Below are 15,536 nucleotides of genomic sequence, written 5' to 3' on the forward strand. Positions count from 1 at the left end.
CGAACCCCGGTCCCCAGTGGGCAACTGCATCGACACAAAGCCGATGCTTAGACCACTACACCACCGCGGACCCCCCTGAGTGTTTTAATACAATAACTGTAACAGAAATCTCATTAAATGATATACTTTCTACTCTTGTAAAAATAGAAAGGAACAGAAGGAGGTGTTGTCCTCGCCACCCCCTTCATTTACTTTCACTACTTGTACATGTACTGTTATCTGGAGTGGGATGGCTGCAGCCATGGGGACCAGCGACGCGTCTGGCGAACTACTGACGTCACACAGTCGATGGAAAACAACAGAAGCCTTGTCAGGCCTCCTGGAAGACAGACTCATACTCAGAAATGTGCGCACATGCATGTACCTTCACTCATGGGCACTTGGATGCACAAACACACAAAACGCACGTACGCACAAGTGAACAAACAGAAAGGCGCACACACTCCCAGCCGCTCTCTAATGGACAGAAACACAGCTGAAAATTGCACCACTTTGATAACCACAGATTGGAGGGTTCGTTAAATGTCCAAGACTTAATTTAATCTCTCAAACAACAAAATTATAGACTACGAGCACAAGAAGTGCTTTCATAACAGCCACATTTCATTTTTCCATGTTATCACAGAAGTAATTTTAATACCGTGCCTTGGTTAAGTCCTGTGGGCTCTTAGTGAAGAGGAGAGGTGTTGGTTGGTAGGACTGCTGTTTATGTGTGCGTGCAAATATATGTGTGTGTGTGTTGCTTGCACTTGTGCATAGGCATAGACGTGTACAGGGTGACTGACAGGTCTCCCATCACCAGTTCTGACCCCCCCCCCTCCGCCCCCCGCCTGATGGACTTATCAGAGCTGTTTCCATACAGTGGATTTCTCAGCCTCCTAAGCTCCAGGCGCCTGCTTCCCATTTAACCTACAAAAACCCACAAAACGCACACCTTGACTCATTTCCATGACAGCTTAAGCTATCCTGTTTTAAAAAAAAAGAAAAAGTACCCCAGGATATAAAAAGCTTTACTGGGGTATAATTACTACACGTCTCCTATGGGGGATGATCTTGTTGTGAGGTGCTACTGCTAGTTAAGCTGTTGAATAAACGGGAGTCTTTTTCCCTTCTTATTTTTCACATGCGCTCATGTCTGGACACACCCTCGCCAAGGACTTCCATGTGTTGAAACAATTTCCCTGCCTTTGTATGGGAAACGACGGGTAGCTAAAAGGGGTGACTAAAACGACTCGTTTCTTTTAGTGCTACTCCAGGCCACAATTTCTGCGACGGTTCGGGACGTACGGTACCGCTGATGATGGGACTGTCCAGTTCAGATCTATGAAAATATACATGACGGACACGCTTCTTGGAGGGTACCGTAAATAGCCGTACACTGTAAATGACCAAGCCAAATTCTATGGGGTTTTGCTGGAGACCTATGTACAGGATATGAATACAAAGCAACCTACATGCAGGCTCCACCAAAAAAAAAAAAAGAAGCCCAAAACAGCCTTGTGCTGTTTGCTTTTCCATGATTTCTTCCCCTGTTCAGTGCTGTTCTGTGGCTTCATCGGCTTTGCTGCACAGCGTGTGCCAACGCACAAGCAGAGCCAAATGGGAGCCCTGCATAAAAACACTACCCTGCTCTGTGGCCAACGCCAGCGGAGACACACCCTGTCCACAATGTACATTGCAGACCCACAATCCCTCTGGCCTCTGGATTCTGTCTGCACAATCGGACTGATGCAGTGTCGTGGCAGACTGGCAGGATAACAGGTCGCTGTGTAAACACGTAAATGCCATGTCCTATCACATCTAATACCCACACATGTCAAGTCTAGGCCACACCCACCTGCATATGCATGTTCTCCTCCCAATCCTTTCTGATCCCACAGCTCTTTTTTTCCTAATTGTAGGTCAGTGAACACGCTTCAGATGAACAGTCTGTTTTCTCGCCCCCATTCTGTGAAACTAGGTGGTGGGTGATATGGGGGGGGGGGGGGATCAATATTGGAATATTTTTGTTTTTTTCCGTGTATTGCAATATTAAAGAATCAAATGAAGTTATATAATTTTACCAGATATATGAAGCTTTTAAATTTAAAAACTCAATTTGCAAAGAATTCATCACTCAAAGACTGATTAGGTTGATTCTACAGGGAGGAATAAGACAGCTGTCCAAGAAGTCATTAAATCCGACAAAATTATATTGTTTGTCAGATGTGCCAGAATATTTTTCTTCAGGAGCGGTCATAAAAAGCGGACCTTGCAAGATTTCGTTTTCTATCAAGCAATAAGTGTGAGCATGACTGACATGGATAAATTTGCCTTACATTGCATCCTTTGCAGTGGGACTATTACATGTGTGTATATTGCGATGTTGATTCAGAGACAATAGATTATTCAGCCCTAACACAAACACACATGCACACACATAAGCCGATATATATATATATAAATATATACACACACACACACACACACATACATACATATATATATATATATATATATATATATATATATATATATATAGCTCCACGTACGTATACATAATGCTAACACTCCCTGTCATCTCACCTTACTCGATGGGCTATCAATAGCAAGAGCGTTTCTCTGGGGCACTTGGTAGACCTCCTGCCCAGGCGGGACCTGGTAAATTCCTTGCTGCCCCTGTGGGCTCTGAAGAGACTGGGGTACTTGGTACAGCCCCTGGGACGCTGCTGCCTTCTGCTGGTAGGCCGAGCTCTGAGTTGGGGATTGGGCGGTGGTGGCGGCAGCGGCAGCCTGGGACTGAGCCTCGAACATGGGCCCAATCAGTAGCTTCAAGCGATTGCCGGGTGCAATTCCTTGGCGTCCGTGCAGAGAGCAGAGCCACCAGCCCTCCAGACCACCTGTGTTCTGCTCAATGACGGTCAGGATGTCCCCTTTCCGAAAGGCCAGCTCCTCGGGTGACTCGGGCACATTGTCGTACAGCGCCTTTGCCATCAAGTTCTGCGGAAACAAAGAAAAGAAAGTCAGCGGTTAACATTGTAAACCCTCTTTGGTAGTAGTGATATTACAAGAGGACAACCAACTTGTAAGCGACCACCACATACATACACTATTGCCTTTTGAGAAGAACATGATGAATGATACAGCTCTGGCTGAAGTTGAGATTATCGTGCAGAATTGCATTAGCATCCAGCCCCGCACCAGATGTTCTTTAAACTGATTTGAACCAAATAGGATTTTCTCGGCCTGTACCATACTCCAGGGTACAGCTATCTACCAGGCTGGTGAGTGGCTAGATATACGTAATGACTCAAAACTGCAGATGTGGTGATAAGAAAGCCCTGGGGGATGTCACTTCCCCGTCAGAGGGAGGCACTTGTAACTAATTTCCTCAGTAAATGACGTCATCTCTTTGCGTAGCATGAGGCTTTGATTACAAAAAAAGGTGGGACTTCACAAGCCATGATTGCTCTTTTTCAGCCATGACATGCTGAAATAATAATCACACCCACACAGTTACATAAATGTATGCCCGGAAGCTGCCCAACACGACCACATTTTTCCACTGTTGACCAACAAGCTTCTCCACAAGAGCTCCTGGTTCAACCGCACCTCAAAGGAAGGAGGGAGGAGAGCTTGTCCTTCATTCTCCCTGCTCAGGCTTTCCCAGTTTGTGCAGGATTTGAGACAATGACCGTCTTGTCACCAACCCACCCACCTCTCTCTCTCTCTCTTTCTCTCTCTCTCTCTCTCTACATTGTAGATAACATTAAATATGCAACGTGCCCTCTTTTCATGCACTATGATTCTGCTTCTGCATTAAATTGGTGAAAGGGTTCCTTGTAGCATAACAAGAGACCAAATCATAGAGGGACCGTGGGATTGAGGCTGCAGTGATGGTCTGCAATTAGTGATGCTGCTGTTAGACCTGCTTTTCGATTTTGGATGAGCTGCTTTTCATAAAATGTGATTCCTAATCTGCTACGATAACATGCACATTTGGAGCAATAACAGACTTTTTTTTTGCAGAATGGGGATGAACAAGAAAAGCATCTAACAAGATTTAGTATGCTTAAAGAGGTCAGTGGTTAAAAGTCCAAATTAAGGTTGCCTGCAGAGATGAATATATTACGTAATGACTTTTCCAAAAGTACACTTATTTCTCCTTTTGGGCCACCTTCTACTCTCTTTTGTGCAGTATGTTATCGAGACTTTCTCTATCTCGCTGTGGGAATCAGGAAGCCGACACGGTGTGCCTGCTACTGGGCAGAGCCTCTCATGTACGTTCACTGGCCTTTCCCTTTTCCTACCGGGACCCACTCCAAAAGGTTCCCATGTGAACCTCACTCCTCTAGTAACATCCTTATCTCCCAACGAGCCCGGCCTCTCAGGCCATTGTCTCAGTGCACTGTCATGGCCATTAGCCAGCAGTACCCGACACACAATTGAATCCCCACAAAGAGCCCCCCGCTGGCTGCTGGCTTGCCCGCAGGACCACAAAGCGCTTGAACCTGACCCCGGAGGTCGCCGTGGGAGTGGCTCCCAATGGCTGTTGATTTCAATAACGAGATATAGGCTGGCAGCATTGCTATCCAAGAGGAAACAAAATGTTGATTATTTTGACGATGACCAAGCAATTCTGCTCCCTTGGTTTACAATGTAGTGATACATTTACCTTGTGAAACGAGGAACAGGGCAAAAACAAACCCGAGACGTTAATCTGTAACTGTCTGCAAGGCAGCGGTTCACTGTGACCTTCTGGTTGCATGAGACATCAGTTTGTCAAGAGTAACTCCTTAATTCTTAAGACTCATGAGAGAAAGTGGTTCAATTACCCACTCCACAAACACAAACATACCACTAATACAATGATCACTATAATCAACTGTCAAAACATCACACACACACACACGCACGCCCCCCCCCCCCCCCCCCCCCAGGGACAGCTAAGCTCAGTACAGCCCTGGTCTAGACTTTGTGAAGATGGGAGCTGATGCTGGACGGTTTTGAAAAACACTAAATATTTCACAAAACCACACTGCCTACTCATGTCTACTAAGCATTTTTTGATGTCGACGGCTGAACAACATATTCACCCAAACATGCTCTTGTACTTTGCAAAACTTTGTAAATTATAAATCAAACGAACATGGAAAATGATGCACGTTTTTTTCCTCCCCCCCTTTTCTCCCCAATTGTATCCGGCCAATCACCCTACTCTTCTGAGCCGTCCTGGTCGCTGCTCCACCCCACCGGATCCGGGGAGGGCTGCAAACTACCACATGCCTCCTCCGATACATGTGGAGTCGCCACCCACTTCTTTTCACCTGACAGTTTCACCAGGGGGAGGATCACACTACCCCCCCCAAACAGGTGCCCCTACCGACCAGAGGAGGCGCTAGTGCAGCGACCGGGACACATACCCACATCCGGCTTCCCACCCGCAGACATGGCCCATTGTGTCTGTAGGGACGCCCGACAAAGCCGGAGGTATCACGAGGACTCGAACCGGTGATCCCCATGTTGGTAGGCAACAGAATAGACCGCTACGCTGCCCAGATGCCCAAAAATGATGCATGTTAATATGAAAGGAACACAGATCAACCCCAAAGTAAAAATCAATATGGTAAATTTACTTCCACTAGAAGTAGTTGACACGTTCAGCTCGTATCTGCCGTGCCAATTAGTGCAAATCAATGAAATTAGGTCTACAAGGACCACAATCACATTAGCAGAGTGGCACTCGCAGACGTGACAACATCTGCAGTCAGTGGATAAACCACTTTTCATCTGGTGGCTGGACATTTGCAGAAGTGTGACATCAGAAAGAACAAGTTTGTGGAAAAAGTCTGTGTCAAACATGAAGAAATTTCATCTTCTGCAGTTTGTCTTTGGACCACAAAAAGAATCCAGAAAGGAACTGGTGGACTCACATTCACACATCGCTTTCTCTCAAAGGTTGGGCTTTGTGGGATTGAGGCTTGTGGATAAGGAAACAACAGGAAGTAGATCATGGAAATGTGAACCACGTTTGCTTTAGGACTACAGAGAGGATCAAAGAGTGTTACACGAGGTGGGGGATGAAGTTAACATCCACTTTATTTACTGAAATCCTGATGTTGAAACACTGATTTTCTTGAAATCAATAAATGGACTGTGCAAATCTGACAGGCCATCTGAGCCATTAAAAAGAATCGCAGGTATCAACTTTTTTTTCTCCTTTCAAATATCTCATTATCGAGAGTCCAATTGAACCGATCTCTCACAGGTTGCTAACCATAATGGAAAACAGAAACGTGAAGATCCGTTTGAAGTAACGCAGGGGCAAAGAATCAGCTCCTGTTTGCTTGTTTTTGTTTGCTTCTGACCACCTCGCATCTGTGACCAGGGAAGGTGAAACTGACTATTACACCAGGCGTCAGAGCTTTGGAATAAACACTGGTTAGTCATAATGAGGTGGCTGCATTGCTTGCCACTGATCCCGATGTAAACACATATGTTTGCCATTTGTCAAAGGGCAGGGAGGGCCCCCGTGCTCTTGTCTCACCCACAGATGGGTAGGAGCTTCCAGGAAGTTGGCTCCCACAGGCTGCTGAGCATCTAGACAAGATTTATTCCCCTGCCTCACCAGAGACCAGACGACGGGGTGTTTTTGGCTTTTCTCTGAAGTATGAATGGTCTATGCAAGTGATGGAGGGAATATTTACCCCATGCATTCACAAACAAACACTCATATACAGACAGACAGCACCTGCCATTGGCAGATATGAGGATGACAAACATGACGTTGGTAAACTGTAGGCCAGGTAAAAAATAAAGATTGGGGGCATCCAGGTGGCGTGGTGATCTATTCCGTTGCCTACCAACACGGGGATTACTGGTTTGAATCCCCGTGTTACCTCCGGCTTGGTCGGGCGTCCCTACAGAAGCCGGATGGGGGTATGTGTCCTGGTTGCTGCAGTAGCGCCTCCTCTGGTCGGCTGGGGTGCCTGTTTGGGGGGGATAGAGTGATCCCTCCGCGCGCTACATCCCCCTGGCGAAACTCCTCACTGTCAGGTGAAAAGAAGTGGCTGGTGACTCCACATGTATCAGAGGAGGCATGTGGTAGTCTGCAGCCCTCTCCAGATCAGCAGAGGAGGCAGAGCAGTGACCGGGACGGCTCGAAAGAATGGGGTAGCTGGCCAAGTACAATTGGGGAGAAAAAGGGGTAAAATAAATAACTAAATAAGTAAATAAAAACGATTTGGGTAGAAGACATATTGTGTTATCACATGGTTGTGTCCCTTCTGTTGGTGGCACGAAACAACAAGGTAAAAAAATGTCATGCATACAAACATACACGTGCACACACACATACAATTCTTGTTGGACACGGGCCTCCCAGGGCTCGTTCTGTTGTCGGTAACATATGGTCTGGGAGAAGCTCTCACAGCCTCGTGTGTTTTTGTCATTAGACACAGTGGAATAACGCAAAGCTGAGTTTTCCAACTTCACACCTGGAGCAGGATATAAACACACACACAAAAAACCCCACACCCAAACCAATTTGTCTAGCCTCACTCCCCTTAACCCCCTCCCTGGTCTCGGAGACGTCTATGACTCATAGAACCGTAATATTAAATGGAGTTTCTTCCACCGGTGTCTCGTCTGCCACAAATGTTAACCGTCCCGTTTGTGTGGAGAGCACATAGCCTGTGCCGGGGCAAGCCAAAAATAAAAAGGCCTTACGTAACATGTACACCGAAACGCGCCCCACCTTTGCTTTCAGTAAGAGCTCTCTGGGTGGTTTTGGCGCAGCCTCTGGAGGACACATCAATCTACGGATGGCGGCTCTTTGGGAAAATGAGCTCACAAATACGACAGGCGAAACTCCCCTGTTACTGCAGCCAAAATCACAACCATGCTGCAGAAATCTGGGTCCCCGGAGCCGCAGGAGTGGCCCTGCGTGTAAAGAGAAAACAGGAATATATTGCAAACAAGTGCCCCCCCCCCCTGCTCCCAAAAAAGTGGTAGGCTCCAATTGTGAGAAAATGGCTCTTCTCCTATAAAAAAAAAAAAAAACCCAAAAAAAACCTATGGACCACATCAGCAGTTGGCTAGTGTGAAAATTAGAGCCATACCACTGTAACACATGCCCTGGGGTGGTGCACAGAATGGGTGAACCAGCACACTCATTTGGCCTTATTTCACATAGGTAAATATAGAAAATAATTATGGTAATGACGGTAATGAGGACCTGATGACTTTCGTGGGCCATTCCTCTGAGTGCAGGCTGCTGCGGGTGAGAGCCAGTTCAAATAAATGGGCCGTGTGAAGGGTTCTGGTTAGAACAGGCTCATGGGAAGTGGTTCAGAGCTCAGAGTACATGGCAATTTCTTCATTTGGACCGATTTCAGGCAGGCTGACCCACTGATTACAGCCTCTTTACAGGCCCTGCCAGTGGCCATGTATTAACATAATTACACAGCAGGCTGGCGAGGACTTCACCTCCTCCATTTCTGAAATGCTCCCGGTGCCAAAGGACTGTGTTATAAATTTAATGTTTCCACATTCAGCAAGCAAAACTCATCCTCATCCCTTTGCCTCTCAGCAAAACGTGATCTGTCACGTGCAACGCTGCCTCATATTGACCAGTGCCTCGTGTGTAAATCAAATCCCACAATCGGGCGACAGCGACACAAAAACAAATGGCAACTGTTTCTAATCAATAAATGGCTTATTCTGAGCTGAAGCAAACCCGATAGTTACATGATGAGGGGGAAAAAAAAGAAGCCATTTGATTGGTTGTGACAGTGATTCTGTTCCTGACTAACCAGTCATAGTACTGAGTTGACACATTGTTGGGTTTCAATCTACGCCATGCTCGCATTGGGATAAAACACCAGGCTTGAGACTTCAAAGTTAGAGAGTTAGAGTCGATAGGAATACAAATGGCTCCATTTATTTGGTCAAGTATTGAGTAAAAGGCCTCTGTGTCCATCCCCTGTATACAAATAACACCCACCACCTTCCCCTTTTCATCTATGATTCACTCAACTTTGGAGCACTCAACCCTGCGACCCTGACAATAATATGACTAAGGAAACCTCCCTTCCGTTTTACCACAACATCTCTACACTCACAGCATGGTGACGATAACTTCAGTCGGGTGTTCATGATGTGAGATGCTGTGTGTAATATGGATTTTCCCTTGCAAACTTATTTCCGGCAGATCTTGCAATCAAATAGGCTACCGGCAGTATATTTCTGCTCAAAGCACCCACCAGTAGACGGTCCTTTCGTGGAATCAAGCCTCCAAAGCCATCACATACTAACCTACTTCTACCAAGAACGGCGTTACATGTCATTTGAGCAACTTCTTAGTAAGCAGCGGCTCATTCATCTTCCTCCATGTACCCTCTCTCTGTTTAGCAGAACTACATCTTCTGTCACATTCAAAGGAAACCTGATGTAACACTGTCTTCTGTTTTTAAAGCCCTCCTAAACTGAAAGCAGTTCCTGTCCTCTGCAATGCTTTACGACACTGCAAGCTACCGCACTTTACTGTGTGCATGTGTTACTAACACCTCTAAATGTACTTCGCTCGTCAATTCCCGCCAGAAGGACAATCTAAAAGCCGGAGGTGAAAGTAACACAGGATATATTCTTTCAAGTGTGCATCGAATTCTGCGAAGTGGAAGCGCTGTTGAGCGATCAGTTGACACCATCTCTCATATTTGTAAGTTGTGCCAGGACTGCCCGGACGGCCTTCTGTGTTACGGATGGCATTCGTGGGCCTCCGGCCAAGAGAGGTTCAGTTTTAGTGGGGAGAGAGAGAGTGAGAGCCGGAGGAAGGGGGGGGGTGTTGAGGGGCTGCCAAGTGAGGCCCCTTGAGTGCGTTATTGTAATCCCTCGGACTGCAAGATACTGGAAAAAATACCAACATTGCGATATTTTAGTTTATCGCGATATGTATTGCGATATGAATGAATAGAAAGGAGTTCGATAATTTCACCAGGTATATGCAGCTTTTCAATTCCAAACCTCCATTTGCGAGGAATTTATCACTCAATCGTAAATTCCTATTGAGGCAGTTGTCCAAGAAGTCATTAAATCAGACCTAATTACATGATTTGTCAGACGTGCTAGGGTATTTTTCTTTAAAAGCAGACCTTGCTAGATTTCATTTTCTGCCACGCAGTGAGCGTTCTAGCCTTACGGTGCACCCTTGCAATGTGACTACTGCAAATGTCGATTCTGAAATGATGTGCGGTTCATCCCTAGCAGCCCCTGAGACGCATGCTAATCCCACATGGGAGTACTGGCCAAGTTGCGCAGTATGCCGTACGGTATCTCTTCAGGCCCACGTTTGATGGTTTTACATATAGGAACGGCCAATGAGATGCAGATTTGCCTCACTGTCGTCCCGATTTCACGCTACACTCATATCTCATACAGACACAAAAAGATGCATAGCAACCAAGTCTGCCATCCTCCCCCCCCATCATAATCACTATTCCAGATTTAGAAGGGGTAATTTGTTTAGCTGCAAAATGCCAGATATTACAAAAGGATAGCACTCACTTTCCATGTTATATAAATAATATGTAATTAGGAATAAATCTTTTGTACTTGCATATTTTACCCCAGGCTTAAGAGTGCTGTGCCGTTTACGGCACCTATTGAGCAGATAGGTGCTAAACACTATGACAGACATCCACACGTCCAACCCCTGCAGGCTTCTGACCTTTCATAATCTGTTTACAGCACAGTATCTCTGATCACCTGGCTATGAAACATGCCATTAGCAAACAGATATCTGTCACTTCGTCAAGTCGACGACACACCATATCATGACGCACATAATTGCAGACCGTGTTTGAAAAAGACTTGTTTCAAAGCACTGACAACATTGTGCTAGTGGCCTGATTCAAGGTGCAGTTGGATGGGCTGAGGTTGCCAAGGCTCTTCTCACTTGACATTAGGATGGGCTCTTCATAGGGCTGAACTGAGTTAAACGGGGGTCCACGAGGTCTGAAAAGATGTCCCCCGAGCAAAATACTTGGCATTCTTCTTCAGAAGTGGGGTGGCAAAAGTGCTTTCTGCCAAAGATCAAACATGGGAGCGACTGTGTGCATTGTTGCTGATGCTAGACCGGTCTTCACTCCTTCTACTTTTTGGTGTGCTGTGAACTTGCAATGTAGTCCATCTCCCTGTGGACTGTTTTGAAATGGTAATACTTGGCCCACGGTGCAAGGGCACAGCAGGCGGTGGTCGGGGGGGGGGGAGACTCCCATTCATTGACTCACTCAGTGAAACTCCTCTGCCAGGGTGGATTGGGGGAACAGGGACAGAAAACTGTGAAATATCTAAGACAGATGCAAGCGAATACTGGTGACGACACCCAAACATTGTTTTGAATATTACGGAGCTGAAAATAGTGCTATAATGGCACTTGATAATCTTTTCTTTTTGAAATGGTCGAATTCATTCAGCGCCTGTGATTAGTTCAAAGTAAAAGAATAACAATATCCAAGACTTGGTGGTTTGAAACTGAAGGTCACACGAAAAAGCCATTTTATTGCTCAAGAATTTGTAAGACATACCAGTTTACCCCACACTGAGAGGCCGGCTGGCCGTGTGAGAGAGAGAGAGAGAGAGGAGAGAGAGAGAGGAGAGAGAGAGAGAGAGAGAGAGAGAGAGAGAGAGAGAGAGAGAGAGAGAGAGAGAGAGAGAGAGAGAGAGAGAGAGAGAGGAGAGAGAGAGAGAGAGAGAGAGAGAGAGAGAGAGAGAGAGAGAGAGAGAGAGAGAGAGAGAGAGAGAGAGAGAGAGAGAGAGAGAGAGAGAGGAGAACTGTTTGCCCACTGGCTGAAGTTTGCTCTGTAAATAAACCCTGATCTTTTTTTAAGGAACACAAATGTCTCTTTAGAAGAGTTCTGCACAATGCCAACCCTTGCATGACCACACACACACACACACACACACACACACAGAGAAAGAAAAGGCTTCGTATCCTGGTGTGCCCCCTTGCCAGACTAACCCTGGGTAACAATGTAATGAGGCACCTTGAAACAACCATGTGCATCTTCTGAACAAGCTTCCCATGTACGATTGCCTGGAATGCTGTTCATTCTCATGGGTCTCTCCACGACACCCCCCCCCCCCGACTCCCATCCCCCAGTACATCCAACTCTGTTTGCCCTCACTCAACCATTCCTCCACCCTAACAACTTCCCATCCCTTTCATTTTCTCTCCCTTTTCAGTTTCACAAGTCCTCCTCCTCCACCTCCCTCCCTCCCTCCCTCCTTGATCGCTGGCTCAGAGAACAATGTCTGCCTTGCCCCCCCCCACCCCTCTTCCCTGGACTGCTGCCTAGAACCTGGACCCATAAAAGAAAGACTGAAGAAAACACACAGACACACACAGACACACACACACACAGACACAGACACACACACACACACACACACACCAAGGCTTGGGTTCACCTAATCACTCTCCATTGCGGTCGCGAAGCTATTTCTGCTCAGTTACGTAAGCCCCAAAAGAATGAGTTAAAAGAGGTGGGAGTCTATGGGTATGTGCATGTGTAAGTGTTATTATTGGTAAATGGGGGGAAAAAAGTGTTAGAGGCAATTCTCCTCTCCCATTGCCCCAGAAAACAAAAGTTATGTTGTAGCATCCCAATTGCCAGAGGCAGCATCATTGTCATATCTCCCTCTCTCGCTCATTCAGAAATCCCCGGGCCCCACGGTGGCTGTTTTTTTGTTTGTGTGTGGTTTGTCTAATAGAAAAAGATCCGTCTGTGAACGGACTCATCAGGGGGATTATACGCATTAGATGACCTATAGAAGACAAGCCATCCCTTCACACCTGCACACCTGCTGGAAACCATCTCTGATGTCAGCAAGAGCGACAGCGTCCGGGCAAGCTAGCTATCCCCCTTATACCCCTGCAGCCCCCACCCCGCTCCTCCGGCCGGGTCCGCTGCCCGCTGGAGTCGGTGGCACCATGCCTCAGGACACATGACATGGCACCAGCAGCCACCGCACTCGGTTAAGCCTCGCTGGAAACATTACCGCTCTGTGCTCAGTGAATGGCATACTTGCCATGTCTATGAATAAGTCACCTCAGCTATGAGGAAGAGCAAACCTTGAGACACAGAGAAAAAAAATGTAAATATTTAACAGACTCGAACCAGGAGAGACAGCAGGGATTAAATCTGTGAGCGACTGACTTGGGAGGTAAAAGCAGAGTAGATATGCTGACACTGGTACAACGGACAGAATGTGCAAGTCAGCGAGAGTCAAAACCGCCCTGGATACCTGATTCAATCTCTCTCTCTCCCTCTCCCTCTCTCTCTCTGCATTGCATAATGCAGATAGGTTATCATAGGCAAGAAACACATTTCATACTTTCACTATCTCAAATACGGGCAGAGAAAGAGGCAGGACCAGGGTGTGTAAGTACAGTATGTGTGTTGTACTGGTGCCGTTCAGGTTGCTGTACTGATTCAGTATCTTGACATACGTGTGGCAGGACTAATATGGACCCTTCGACCTAGTTTTCTCGCTGGGCCTCTCCGCAATCAGTTTCAGGAGGCGTTGCAGTTTTGTTTGTCTACCTTGTGGACAGACATGACATAATCAGGCCAGCAACATCAGTATTATCTTTTAAGGCTTTTTCCATAGTGTTTCTTAATTCCTTCTGTCATGCTTTATTCACTTATCTAACCTATTTTTCCCCCTCTTTAATCCCTGTTTCATCATTAAGTCCTCATTTCAGGCTGGTTCGGTAAAGCACTGTAACCTGGTTTTGAAAATACTGAAGAAAAAAAAAGATAATTAAAGTTTATCATTATGTATGTCATGATATATACACGTATATCCCACCTATGGGTATGCATCATAATACTTGTAAAATTGTGCTATAATTGTTTGTTTCATATTGTTGTGGGCCGAACAATTAGAGCAGTTAATCAAGGTGTTGAATTAACTTTTATTTCTGGGCCATGAGGGCCAGAAATAGAGCCGTTTTTCAGCTACAGGGAGCCACAAAAGAAGAAGAAGAAGAAGAAAAACGGACTGGGACCTCATTCCAGGAGACAGAACGTACAAGGGAAGCAGAAAAACTGGTGTTCATTTACAGGCATCCATCAAAATAAGAGCCTGCTAATGAGGCGGTCTGAACGCCCCAGATGCCGATGAATCCAATGGTCAGCGGCACACGGTCGTAGCTGTACTCCTTGATCAGTACTCCTATTCTGGGAGGTTTGCTAAAACTAAAGTCCAGTCCAGCTGGACCTGTGCCCAGACTACCACCACCACCACCACTTACGGTGCGCCTGCTCCCTTCACTGAACCGGACAATGAGTCAGTTTAGAGGATGACGCAGACGCATAGCACACACGCCCACAAATCACAGGGCCCTCCGAGAAACCACGCTCAGCTAGACACGGCGGATAAGAAGCACCCAGACCCCTGTGACAGATTCAACCGGCGACACTCGAGGTGGGTGAGGATTGGGGGGGGGGGGGTAAGCCATGACAGCATCGATTTGAGAGAAGAGTCAGGGGGAAAACCAAAGTTGTCCCCCTTTTGACATCCCTCAGTCATCCAAACACTTCTCGCAGCTTTCACTGAGAGAGCAGACTTCTCGCCCTCCTAATATGGTATGCTTAAGGAGCTCGGAGCACATGCGTCTCATTATGATTGAAATGAAGGAATGAGATGGCGCTTAAAGGGAACGCATTGAAAGGATGTTGGGGGGAAAAAGGTGCTTTGGGCCTTTAGTTTAAGACATTCTTTCGAAAAGCTAAGAAAAGGAAGCATCGCATGCGCCTGCTTATGCATGGAATGGCATTATCTCTTGCTGACTACCCCATATTTCCCAGATAGTGTTATGCAGACCAAGGCCAATCTGCGGTTGTCAGAAGTCAGTCTTCCCTACTGCTTCGCCTCTCTGGCGTCACGGATGCACAGAACAAAAGGGTCAGAAATTGAAGATGCCAAGTTTACATAGGAGCCTATCACAAGCTCCCTGTGACTGCCCACTGCAACAACAAAAAAACAGACCTCTGTGGCCAACCCTGACGTTCAACATGAGCCTACTGAGACTATCTGCAGAGAGAAACTGTGGTCAACAAAATATCCCAGGGCTGTTTAGACCAGTACTCAATACTGAATCGACATGCTGTGTGGAAACGACCCAACACCACCACTCCTTTAAATAAAGGGTGCCAATTGAACTCAAGTGAATGTCTCTCTTGTGCAACAGCCCTTGAATGTGGACTATTAAAATAGTGTCCAAACAAAGCTGAAGTCTCACCGGCAAAAAAGGTACAAGTAATGGACGTCGCCCAGCAGTAATAAACGTGTCATAGCATCTTCCCACTTCTCAGTGTTGAGTCAAAATGTTTAGACCTGATAAATATAGGCCTGCAATAAAACCAGTCCTCAGCACCGAGGGCACTGGTGAAAATACACTAGTAAGGAACAACATAAGACCCTGAATATGGGTTCAACACTTAATTCTCTGTTTATACTTTTTGGTTTTGGCAGACTGTTATAGGGTCCTT

The 15,536-nt window shown here is 46.4% G+C and overlaps 1 protein-coding gene across 1 annotated transcript in view; it reads right to left on the reverse strand.

The window, feature by feature from the left end:
• Positions 1-15,536, reverse strand: part of nedd9 (neural precursor cell expressed, developmentally down-regulated 9) — a 35,289-nt gene that overhangs the window by 19,120 nt on the left and 633 nt on the right. The window contains exon 2 of the mRNA XM_056297841.1: positions 2,566-2,979. Within this exon, the coding sequence (XP_056153816.1) occupies positions 2,566-2,979 (414 nt within the window). The remainder of the gene's footprint in view (positions 1-2,565; positions 2,980-15,536) is intronic.

Source organism: Lampris incognitus, chromosome 18 (genome assembly GCF_029633865.1).
Source record: "Lampris incognitus isolate fLamInc1 chromosome 18, fLamInc1.hap2, whole genome shotgun sequence".
Classification (NCBI taxonomy): domain Eukaryota; kingdom Metazoa; phylum Chordata; class Actinopteri; order Lampriformes; family Lampridae; genus Lampris; species Lampris incognitus.